The sequence below is a fragment of the Cyanistes caeruleus genome, unplaced genomic scaffold (genome assembly GCF_971803275.1).
Source record: "Cyanistes caeruleus unplaced genomic scaffold, bCyaCae1.hap1.1 HAP1_SCAFFOLD_65, whole genome shotgun sequence".
In the NCBI taxonomy this organism is placed as follows: domain Eukaryota; kingdom Metazoa; phylum Chordata; class Aves; order Passeriformes; family Paridae; genus Cyanistes; species Cyanistes caeruleus.
In genome coordinates, this window is record NW_028255884.1 from 4,131,081 (window position 1) to 4,143,792 (window position 12,712).

The following is a 12,712-nucleotide window of genomic DNA, read 5'->3' on the forward strand; positions in this document are numbered from 1 at the left end:
AACAAATGTGATCCTTGGTAGGCAACCATCACCGGCCCCATGTAGCAATGGTCTGATTCCATGGCAACTATCACCAGGACCTGTTGCCATTGTCTGTTTCCATGGCAACCATCACAGGCCCTGTTGCTATGGTCAGTCCCTTGGCAGCTCCATGGAGACCCCATGCCAGGGGTGGTTGCCATGGACACCAGCTCAGGCCTGGAGCCTGAGCCCGTTGCCATGGCAATCATTTGCCATCCCATCCCCAGGCTCATGGGATCCCAGAGCCACAGAATTGGCTGAGTTGGGAGGGAGCCATGGGGATCCTCCAGTCCAACTGCTGGCCCTGCACAGGACACCCCAACAATCCCAGCCTGGGCCTGGCAGCGCTGGCCAAACGCTGCTGGAGCTCAGCCAGCCCTGGAGCTGGGAGCCTTCCCTGGGGAGCCTGTTCAGTGCCCCAGCAGCCTCACGGGAAAAACCTTTTCCTCACATCCAGCCTAAACCTGCCCGCCTCAGCTCCAGCCGCTCCCTCCACTCCTGGCCCTGGGCACCAGAGGGAAGAGGTTCCCGCAGCCCCCAGCCAGGGACCCGCTCCCAAGGCTGCTGCCATGGCAACCAGGCCTGGCACCAGCTGGGATGCTCGGTTTCCACGGGCTGGGCTTCAGGAATGGCATTCCCCAATTTCCTGCTCCCGCTAAAACTGCGCTGCTGCTCGCTTCCCTCCCACCTCCCATGGAAATCACAAAAGGCAAAGATCCCAGGCTGGGATAAGAACAATTTATTGAGAACAGCAATGGGATAAGGAACAAACAGACACAGAAACAATTTTGGTAACAGAATAGATAAGAAAAACTATTTACAGGGAAAAATAAACCACCACAGACTGGCTCTTCCTGGCCACGTATCTCCTCCTGCCTGGAAAGGACACCCTTCTCCTCTGGTGAAAGATAGGGAGTCATTTTCCTGCCCCTGGGAAGAATCTGAGATGGGATTTAATATAATGAAAGGGCCATGGCCAGACCCTCATGTTCTTTGATCTCACATCATAACATTGCCATGGGCAGGAAAAGGTACAGGTGTCTTCCCAGCATGGATCACAGGGAACATGGATCACCAGGTCTCTTCCAAATGTCGGTCCTCCAAGGGGGGATGAAGCTGGAGCAGTGCACAAAGCTGTACTGGAACTGGGGGCCTTTGCAAGGCTTCCCTTACCGGTGCCACCGTCGGTGTTGGGTCAAGCTGGATCTCCAGGTGAAGCTCTTCCCACACAGGGGACACTTGTAAGGCCTCTCCCCAGTGTGGATGCGTTTGTGGGTGTTGAGGCTGGAGCTGTGGCTGAAGCTCTTCCCACATTCCCCACACTCATAGGGCCTCTCCCCAGTGTGGATGTGTCGGTGCCTGATGAGGTGGGAGTTCTGCTTGAAGCCCTCCCCACAGTCAGGGCAGCGGAAGGGCCTCTCATCCGTGTGAATCCGCTGGTGCCTGAGGAGAGTGGAGCTCCTCTGAAACCTCTTCCCACACTTGGGACACTCATAGGGCCTCTCCCCAGTGTGGATGCGCTGGTGGACGATGAGTTTGGAGTTGCAGCTGAAGCCCTTCCCACATTGCCCACACTCGTAGGCCCATTCCCCAGTGTGGATCATCTGGTGGCAGATCAGGCTGTTGCTCTGGCTGAAGCTCTTCCCACACTCCAAGCACTTGTAGGGCTTCTCCCCATCCTGAAGCTGCTCATGGACCACCAGCTCAGAGCCCTGGCTGGATCTCCGGCCGCCTTCCCGGCACAGGGTGGGTCTTTCCTCCTCAGAGCACCCTGGGATGGGTTTGGAGCCCCTCCTCCTGTGGGATCTCTGGGGATTTTCCTCCCTGTTGTATTCCTGCTCTGTGGAGCTGCTCAAAACGGCCTCTTCCATGAGGTTCTGCCGTGGGGATTTGTCCTCCCTGGTCTCCATCCTCAGCTCCTTGTCTGGGGGAGGAAGGACAAGGAGAGGATGGGATTTGCCTCCGTGCCAGAGGGAAGGGGAAGGAGATCCCCCCAGTGCGTCCCCGGCAGGACGGCGTCGGCAGCGGGGTTGTCCTGCAGCCGGGGGCCAGGCTGGGCTGGGAGATGGAGCAGGAGAGAGGGGGAAAGGGGCACTGACTTCCTCCTCACCTGCCTGGGTGTCCTGGAGCATCTTCCTCTTCCTCGCAGCCTCCTTCTCCATCCGGCCAAAGTTTAGGAATGACAAACCCTGGTTTCAGAAAATGCAATGGATGAGCACTTTGGGTTAGGGGTTTCCTACTCTCCAAGTCCTTCCCTAGAAGTCACCGGGCATCTGGTGCCCATATAAACCACCAAAACGCTAATATTCAGTCCCCTAAAATACACAAATGGTCAAGATTCACCAAAAACACCCATCCATGCGTTTACCCTCTCTGGTCTCTCCACTGTGGGGTCCTGGAAGCCCCCCCTGTCTGGATTGCTGCGGGTCAAGTTTGTATTGCTGCTCCCCCTCTCTGTCTGCCGCTCCCCTCGGAGCCCGCTGCGGACACGGCGCCGGCCCGGCCACACGGACCCGCCTGTGCCGGGGGCCCACGGGCCGCCCAGCGCTGCCCGGGCCTCGGCCCCGAGCACAGAGCTCTGCCCGGGGGGCTCCCGGCCCGAGGCGGCGGCTCCGGGCCCGCCCGGCCGCTCCCGGCTCCCACAGCCCGCCCGGGGCCGCCCCGCCCGGGCCGGGCCTGCGCCAGCGCTCCCCGCACCCGCGGGGCTGCAAACCGCTGGGCACAGCTCACAAAAAAACATTCCCCCAGCCCCACAAAACACCAAAATCACAACCGGACATCTCCCCCCACAAAAAACAATCCAAACCCCAAACCCACAAACCGACGGCTTCCAGCCTCTCCTGCGCCTTCCCAGGGATCCCAAGGCCGCGGGAATGCCCCCGGAGCGGGACAGAAAGCTGCTCCAGCCCAGGCACTTTGGACACCCTGGGCTCTCCTCTGGGGGCCCTGCAACACCCGCCAGTGGAACCTCGCCCTGCAAAGGAACCATTTTGGTGCTCCCTGCGGAGGCCAGAACTGAAACTTTGTTCCTTTGGCCTCGGGCCGGAGACCCCCGGGCTGTTTTCTGCACACACTTCCAGCCCCCAGCGCTTGCTGCAGCCGCTCCCTGCAAATGTCCCACTGCCAGGGCCCTGGCCTTGCTGTCACCCGCTGGGGCTGGCCATGAACACAGCTCCTGCACTTGCATTTCCAGCTGCTGTGCACCCAGAGCTGAGGGATCTGCAGCTGCCTGAATGCAAAACCTGGCAGAGGAGCCTCTCTCCAGGGGGAAATCTCCCCTTCCTGAGCCAGCCCGTGGCAATGCTGCCATTCTCTGCTGCTGCTGCTGCTGCTGCTGCTGGGGCACTCGGGGCTCTGGCCGAGCAGGAAAGGTGACCCTGAGCCAGGAGCTTTCCTTGGCTGCAGCAAAGCCTCGGTGCACAAAGACCTTCCCGGCGCTGTGCTTGTTTGTTTTTAATAAATTAACTCCCCCTGTGAGCTGTGGGCAGAGCTCTGTAACTGTGTGTGACACTTGTCTGTGGCACTGTGGGGGTGGCCAAGGGCACCTTCCCCGAGCTGTGTGCAGAGGAATCCACAGCAGCCCAGGCCGGGGGTGCTCAGTGGCCGCTCAGTTCCGCTGACTGGACGCGGCTCTGGCCGCTTCCCTTGGAGCGTCTCCAGGGAGGGAACGCTGGGGCTGCTGGCCCGGCTGTGCTGTCACTGCCAGGGGAACGCTGGGGCTGCTGGCCCGGCTGTGCTGTCACTGCCAGGGGAACGCTGGGGCTGCTGGCCCGGCTGTGCTGTCACTGCCAGGGGAACGCTGGGGCTGCTGGCCCGGCTGTGCTGTCACTGCCAGGGGAACGCTGGGGCTGCTGGCCCGGCTGTGCTGTCACTGCCAGGGGAACGCTGGGGCTGCTGGCCCGGCTGTGCTGTCACTGCCAGGGGAACGCTGGGGCTGCTGGCCCGGCTGTGCTGTCACTGCCAGGGGAACGCTGGGGCTGCCCCGCTCCTGCCCCACCCCATCAGCTCTGCCAGCGCCTCCAGGGGACACAAAGGCTGAGCCCAAGGGTGAGAGTTGCACAAGGGGCTGAGCTGGCATCTGGGACCCATTGGGATCATGGAGTGCAGCCCCCGGCCCTGCACAGACACCCCAACAATCGCAGCCTGTGCATCCCTGGCAGCGCTGGCCAAAGGCTCCTGGAGCTGCGGCAGCCTCGGGGCCGTGCCCATTCCCTGGGGAGCCTGGGCACTGCCCCAGCCCCCTGGGGGGGAAGAAGCTTTTGCTCATCTCCAGCCCAGCCCTGCCCTGGCCCAGCTCCAGCCGTTCCCTCGGCTCCTGTCCCTGCTCACCTGGGCAGAGATCAGAGCTTGCCCACAGAAGCTGTGGCTGCCCCTGGATCCCTGGAAGTGTCCGAGGCCAGGTTGGATGGGGCTTGGAGCAGCCTGGGATAGTGGAAGGTGTCCCTGCCATGGCAGGGGGTGGAATGAGATGAACTTTAAGGTCTCTTCCAAGCCAAGGCATTCTGTGATTCTGTGATTTTGGGGGAGATGCTGAAGCTCTGGCTCAGCTTTATCTCAGCAAATGTCTGGAGCCAGCAGCAGCCATGGGTGGGATCATCTCCTCCCTCTTGCTGTGGCTGTAACTCACCCAAGGGCAGTGTCATAAATGAAATTGAAATTTGGACAGCTAGGGCTATTGAGTTAACAGCAGTGTAATAACAAGAAAAAAATTATACCATTTAGTGAATTGAATACAAGAATCCAATTTAATAAAAGAATATAATTTAGTGGATTAAGTAGCAATTTGATATAGAAGGAATACAATTTAGTAAAAGAGTACAATTTAGTGAATATATTCATATATATATACATATGTATATATATATATATGAATAAATATATGAATATAGCTTTCCAGTAATTATGATTAAAGCATAAGCAAAACTGACCGGGGTACGGAGAGGGCTTCTCAACCCCCTTACATATGAAATAAAGCAATTCAAACTAAACTTATATACTGTATACTTACACATATTCATTCATGTTTCCAGTAAGTCTCATCTTATTTCTGATTCTTTAATTTTACATCACTGTTCTTCATGGCGCATGCCTCACTTGTTGCTAGGGGGTCTTCAGTCTTCTTTTGGTGGTCTTTTGACGAAGGCTTACAGTCATCCTCATTGTTCTTTGGATAACCTTACAGGCTGTGTGTGTGTACTAAGTGTTGTGTTATGTAAGTAAGCATTGTGCTCCACTAATTAGTCTCATAATTTTCAGGCCCTATGCCTAAAGTTGTTCCAACTTTATCCATCTCAAGGTCAATTTTGTCTTAGGATATTTCTTATCTCAAATCTACATCCTCTATCTTAATTTTAACATGTAACATCTGTAGAGGGGTACATCTGCCTTGTAACACCAATTCCCTTGATTGCTTCTAATAATAACAACTTTCCAAATAGTTATAATTTAGTTCATTTCCATTTATTACAGGAAGGTGTGAAAACAGGAGCATTGTTTGGTGTGGCCTCCTCTCTGCCTTTCACACCTTTCAGTGCTTTGAGCCAGCCAAGAGCTTTCTCCAGGAGTGCAATGAAGCAGCTGTTGCTGCTCCCAGCTCTGGCTCTTCCCAGTCTCTGCCCCTGCCTGGTTTTGTCCCTCTTGCTGTGCCCTCTGTTCCCCCAGGGGGCTGCCCCAGGCTGAGGGATCAGATCCAGGCACTGCTGCTGCTCCCTGGGGACCAGCCCCAGTTTGGTTGTTGCTGTCAGTGCCAGCAGAAGCGGTGGCTGGAGCAGTGGGTGCTGACAGTGGCCCAAGGCCCGGGGCTGGAGGGGTCCCTGGGCTGGGGCTGGGAGGGAGCTGCCCCTTGTTCTCCCTCTGCCTCCCGCAGAGCTGGGCCGGGCACAAGTGGGGCAGCAGAGCCAACAGGGAGCCTGCGAGTCTCTTGCAGCCGTGCCTGCTCAGAGTTTGGCCTTGGAGCTTCAGGTGGGCAAAGGCAGCTGCTCTGCTCCCTCTGCGTGTGCCCGTGTTCAGCAGCGCTGCTCCATCAGTCTGTGCCCAGCAACGGGGAAAAGCCTCAGCCCTGCAGGGCCAGGAGCTGCCGGGCTCTGCCTGAGCAGCTCAGCCAGCGGGAAGGGAGCTGCTCCACACGGGAACCAGGAGCAAAGGACGTGCCTTTTCTAGGACATGCTTTCTGTAAAAACAAAACAACAATAGCAATAAAAAACCAAAACAAAAACCTAAAAACCAGAAAAGAAAACATAAAAAAGAATTGAAAGATAAAAAGTACCCTCAAATGTGTAGTGAAAAATCTTCTATAACTCTGGAGTAAGAAAGAGGTAACTGATCTTTTGAAAAAGAGAACTCAGCTTTGATTTTAGTTCCTTAGTTTGTACACGTGCTGGTGGAAAGGATCCATTAGCTGCCTTCCTTTACAGATTTGATGGATGATTTCCAATATTAAGATATTTTACACTGTAGTTAAAGGAATAGGAAATTGAAATACATGTTCTTCATGACTGTGTCTTGAGTGTAAAAATTTTGCAGTTTGAAACTTGGACCTAAAGCGTTGCAAATGGAAGTGATAAATCCCAATGGACTGAGGGAATGCAGCTTTTCCTATGGGATGTGCAGCACTCCAAGGACTTCCTCAGTGGGGCTGTGGCTGCTTGGAGCTTTGTCCTGTAGGAGACGCTTTCTGGGGACGGTCAGAGACACGGCAAAGACCTCTATAATAGAGTTAAGTGTTAGAAGTTTATTTCAGGGCGTGGGGTAGAAAGAGAGAGAGAGAGCGAGAGAGCGAGAGCAAGAGAGAGAGAGCAAGAGAGAGCAAGAGAGGGCAAGAGAGGGCAAGAGAGCGAGAGGGCAAGAGCCCGAGCTCTTCTATACCACTACTTATATAACCTATACCTTTGAATATTCTATTCCTTTACTAACCAATCTTTCTAAGTATACTAATATAGTAACATTTGTGTACAACCTATAGAAATCGCTATTTTTGCATATTTTTAGTTATCTCAGGGTCCTTCAGACCTTTCCTTATAAGGCTGGGATGAGGGGTCTCAGCTTGGTTTTATTGCAGGAAAGAATGTGTTCTGGCATACCAGCCCGGTTTCTTTGAATTATTCAAACCGTGCTATCATTTGTATTTCTTCCTTAGCCTTTCTGGCTACAAAGTCATATTTATAATTTCTTTCTAATTCTACCTTCCCAACATCTCCCCCGTTTTGTCTATGAATAACTAAGATATTAGATACGGTTCTACGCATTAGTTTCTGCATGCATTGGAGTATACAAGGTATAGCTATTAAAACTACAATTATCACTATACAGATTAAAACAAAAAGATAAAAACAACATGCACTTGGGTAAACGACAGAACTCCATTTTTTTTTCTTGAGCTGCTTCTGGTAGATCACTTTCTTCTTGAAGATTCTGCGTAGATCAGGCTTGGGCGTCTGCTTCTTGGCTCTTTTTTGCAGGGTCACTGGCTGGTGTGGAGGTTTCAGCAGACTTCGATAATGTCCCGTATCATAATTGGACGGGCTATATCATCACCACACTGGCGTTCAGCAGCTTGAATTACACGATCCACAAATGTTGTGAATGGCTCAGAGGCTTCTTGGCTAATAAGGTTATAAGCTTTTTCAAAAGTTCCAGCAGGCTGAATTTGCAAGAAGGCTCGCCGTGCCATTTTTTTAATGTCATCTAATGCTACCCTAGGCAGGTTTATCTGATTTTCATTTTGGTCATCTGGAGGTTCACCTGTGAGCTTTGACAGGGTGAGAGCACGCAAATCTGGATCATTACTACGTCTATAATTGTCCAATACATTTCTGAGTAGTCTCTTCCATTTCAATTCCCATAGCATAAATTGCGAATCTGTAAGGGTAATGCTAGCAAGATTTTTGCAGTCATTGGGTGTGAGAGTATGCTCTTCTAGTGTACTTTTCAGCAGTTGTTTAAAATATGGAGAGCAAATGCCACTGTCCTTTATCGCTTTTCGCAGTTCTTTTATCTCCTGGGGTGGAATAGCTGTCCATGTTCTTGGACCGCCCGCCTGCTGACTAAATAACACCGGCATTGCTAGGGGGTTTATGTTTTCTTCTTTGCAAATTTGTCTTTTGACTTCCAGCCAGTTTGTAAGTTGGCTATCATCATAACATTCTTGGGAATTTATGTGTAGTGGAGCTTCGGATTTTACAATCTCACTTTGAAGTGGTAAAGTCAGGGGATTAGCTGTTGCATGCATAGAATAGTTCACTGTCTCTCCTGTATTTATTAATGCAGATACTGTGTTAGAAATTCCCCCTTCCTTTTGTACCTTTTGTGTAGCCAGGTGTAGCGGCGGCCTTGTAGTTGTAGTGTCAGCTGACAGTAGCTGCGATAGGGGACGGTCAGGGGGCAGAACGGGATGCTGCACTTGCGGATAAGCCTCTGGGAGCTGCGGCACGGCCGGGGGCAGGGAAGCAGGTTTCGGTTGTTCGCGGTTATAATGCGCGGGGGCATCTGACAGCGAAGCGGCAGTTCTTGGTGATATTACAGCCGGGTCTGGTAGAGGATCGGGGGGATACACAGGACCAGACGCTGGCGGGAGTAGCGCGGTGTTTTGTGACCGTGTGGAAACCTGTGGCTGACACTGCGTTTGTGTAAGTTCCGGTCCAGGGTCGGTGGTGGCGGCCCTCGTGGCAGACAGAACCGGGACCTGCTGCGGCTCGGGACCGCGTGGCCAGAGAGAAACAGCAGAAGGAGCTGAGGGGGCCGGGGTGGACCGGGCAGCGGAGGCTGGAACGTCTGCGGGCCGCGGCAAAACGGGAGGCGGAGAAAAATGAAACAACGAGATGTTCGAGGCAGCAGTGGTCTGTGTCGGCTCAGGGGCCAAGGTGTGACCTGCTGCTGACGGCGGGGCTGACTCAGCGGTGACAGGAGGTAGTGGAAGAGTTAAGGAAGAGGCTGAAGTGTGATTTTGTAGCGCAGATAGAATATAGGCGGTAGCCGCGATGACGGCCGCAGGGTGCAGCGGGGGAGGAGCGGGAGATTCTCCGGTGGGGAGGAGGGGTGGTGGAGTTGAGGCGACAGCACCGACGGGGGGAGGAGCCACGATGACATCGCTGGGCGGAGGTGCAGGGGCGGAGTCAAGGGGCGGGGTCGCACCGGTGACGGGAGCGGGAGGGGCGGGGTGCACCGCGAGGGCAGAGCCGGGGGTGGGCAGCGCGGGGGTTGTGACAGCGGAGACGGGGTTTCTTGAGGGAGCGGGGAGCTCGCCGCTTGCCACACTGGGGGCGGGAACAGTATCGGGAGGGGGAGGGGGAGCAGGGGCGGGGGCCGCAGGGTCTGCCGAGGGGGATGGGGTCACCGGAACAGATTGCGAAATCACGGGGGCTGGGGGGGGTGGGGAAGGGACGCGCGAAACTGCGGATGCTGGAGTCGCTGAGTTTCGGGGGGCCGGAACGGGCCTGGCCACGTTTCGGGTCTCCGTGGCCAGGGACAAACGCGTAGTAGGGACCGGATCCGACGCGACAGCCACTGATGGTTGTTGCTTATTATGAAAGAGTTCTACGAGAGTTCTACACGCTGGGACCAGCTGCGCGGCAGTCATATCGCGGTGTGAGATATTATTAAAGAATTTAATACCGACCGTGTCCCAAAAATCTCTAGTAAATACAGCTGAACGGTCAGCGTTGAGGAAGTTAAGTAGAGTCCATTCTAAAAGATCTTTTAGCTCTTGTTTCGGTAAATTATTGGACTCAGAGCGTAATAAATGTTTTAGTCGCTTATAGAGGTCTCTGTCGTGAATAGAGTAAGATTGTCCCATGATTAAAACTTGTGCGCACTAACCTCAGTACCGGAGAAAACAGCGTATCCAATCCCAGCTTCTCGTGGGGGCTGGCCAGGCTCCCCTGCTGCGGCTCCAGATGCTGCTTTTCGGGTTCCTTCACCAAGCTCCGCTTCTAGCTGTTGCTTTGCAACACTGCAGCGAGCTCAGAACCCCTTTCCAGCACAGCACCAAGCGGTGCCAGGCACCTCGCTGTGCTCCACTCCCGGGCTGAGTCTCCCAGAGCTCCAAAAGACACCGATCCTCAGCGTCTCTGGACTCAGGAACTCCCCTTGCAACTTTAAAGAGCTTCGGCCCAACTCGCTGCTAAGCAGCGTGGTCCTTGCTCACAGTACTGGGAAAGCAGGCACGACAGATAAGTGTTAGTTACCGTCCATGAGGGTCTCTTACAGCTGAAGAAAACGATCTGCTCCTGCCTGGCTCGCCAATCTGTAGGAGACGCTTTCTGGGGACGGTCAGAGACACGGCAAAGACCTCTATAATCGAGTTAAGTGTTAGAAGTTTATTTCAGGGCGTGGGGTAGAGAGGTAGAGAGAGAGCAAGAGAGGGCAAGAGAGAGGGCAAAAGAGACGGAAAAAAAGAGCAAGCAAGAGCAAAAAGAGCAAGCAAGAGAGAAAAAGAGACCGAGCTCTTCTATACTACTACTTATATAACCTATACCTTTGAATATTCTATTCCTTAACTAACCTAATCTTAACTAATCTTTCTAAGTATACTTAGAAAGGTTTGTGTACAACCTATAGAAATCGCTATTTTTGCGTATTTTTAGTTATCTCAGGGTCCTTCAGACCTTTCCTTATAAGGCTGGGATGAGGGGTCTCAGCTTGGTTTTATTGCAGGAAAGAATGCGTTCTGGCATACCAGCCCGGTTGGTTTCTTTGAATTATTCAAACCGTGCTATCATTTGTATTTCTTCCTTAGCCTTTCTGGCTACAAAGTCATATTTATAATTTCTTTCTAATTCTACCTTCCCAACATGTACCATTGCTGAGGATCAGCTGCCCTGGGAGAGGCTTCAGATTAAACCAACTGCTGCATGGTTTAATTGGTCTGGTACCTGAGGCTTCTGATCATTTGCTTTGTACAAATGTATTTTAACAGTTTGCTGTGCTGTAAGCATCTCATAGCTGCTACTATTGAGAACCTTGTTCTAGAAATATGTTAAGAGGCATCTTTCCAGTTTAAAGCCAGGCCCTGGCCAAGCCTTGACTTTACCTGGATGAAATGTTTGCCAACATATCCAGATGTTTTCTGTACCAAATCAGTATTTGAGTCAATTTTTGACTCAGCAATTTGACCCTGTTGATAATGACAGCTGGATCAATTTTGAAGTGGGCTTGGAGAATCATTTCCGGAGGTGATTACCCAATCCTTCACTGATTGTTTTGTTTCTGTTTGCTTGCTAACTATGGGATGCTGGTGCAGTGTTTTAGTAATTAATAGTAGTTTTATATTACATATGTTATTAATAATGTTTATGATTTAATTGATTTTTAACTGGTATAAGTTCTTACTAATTGTGTATATGGTTTTGTGTTGATGTTGATGTTTATAACAGAAGTACATCTCATTTTTATTTTTTTTTTAAAGAAAACGGGGGAGATTGATGCCCTAAAAGCATTTAATTAGTGTAATTCATTAACTTCAAGGAGAGAAGTGCCTGTGTTTTGTTGGCAGGTTCAAAAAGGTCACCTGTCCATCTGACCAGACTGTGTGCCTCTGAACACACGAGATCCAGTGAACAGAGATGTCATCACACAGCCTTGGTACTCCAGACATGGATCAGAAGTGGAGCTGTCAGGACACAGTTGTGTCTGAACACTACACAGAGAGTTTACCAACAGAAATTTTACGTTATTATTATGATGTGGTGTCTCTATCAATTTTTCAGATATCCTTTGTTTTAAGATCTAGAAGGGTTTGAAGAACAACTTGAACATCAAAGCCCTCAGTCACCGATCAGCTGCCAGCTGACATCACGGGAGCAGTGAACGTTCCAAGACTGAATCGTGTTGGAGAAATTCTGTAGAAGATTTGGGAAGTGTAGAGACTCCATCTAACTATATACAAAGCAAATTGTAATTGTGTGTTTATTTTTCTAGCAAATTGCTTTCATGCTTAGATTACATATATACCAGAACATGTATGTTAAAAGTAGTTAAATAAGAGTTTAAGATAAAGTGTTTAGCCTGTGTAGTAATTGTTATGTTAGTATAAAGTATAAGTATTTTTCTTTAAGAGGTAATGTAAGCATCTTTGAAAGTTCATTTAACGCTAAAGTTTTAGTTGTAAGTTTGTAAGCATGGTGTCATTTGCATGATAAACTGTTCATAGTAATTGTGCTGTTTATAGTTATAACACCTGAAGCAGTGAGCCCCAATTTTGTAGTACAGGCTGAGAACCCATGATCTAATAGTCTAGCCCTTGTATTTATACCCAAGCTTTAACTCCTCTGTTGACTTTTGTGTATTAGCTGTTATCATCCCCAGAGTCCTGTACCACCTGGATGAAGAGTTGAGCCTGCAAGTGGAGAGACTCACCCAACTTCAGAAAAGAGAAGTGGTGACAGGTGTAACCATAGCGATGCTGCTTAACCTGAGAGCAGCTGGTGCTGCCACAGGTGTCTCTGCCATCGTGACCCAACAACAGAGACTGCTTTAGCTACAGATGACTAAAAAGTGAAGTCTCAACCTTCTATTCATGCAGCAAGGAGGCCTCTGCATCGCCCTGAAAGAGAAGTGCTGCTTCTACGCAGACCACACCGGAGTAGTGAGAGACACCATGGCAGAGCTACGGGACAGGCTGTCTCAGCGAAAAGCAGAGAGAGAAGCCCAGCAAAGCTGGTTCCAGTCCTGGTTTGACCAATCTCCGTGGCTACCC

General features: G+C 51.4%; 1 protein-coding gene across 1 annotated transcript in view; it reads left to right on the top strand.

Moving 5' to 3' along the window:
- Positions 1–12,712, top strand: part of LOC147647224 (uncharacterized) — a 188,401-nt gene that overhangs the window by 158,281 nt on the left and 17,408 nt on the right. The window contains 1 exon segment of the mRNA XM_086872440.1: positions 1,280–1,288. Within this exon segment, the coding sequence (XP_086728566.1) occupies positions 1,280–1,288 (9 nt within the window).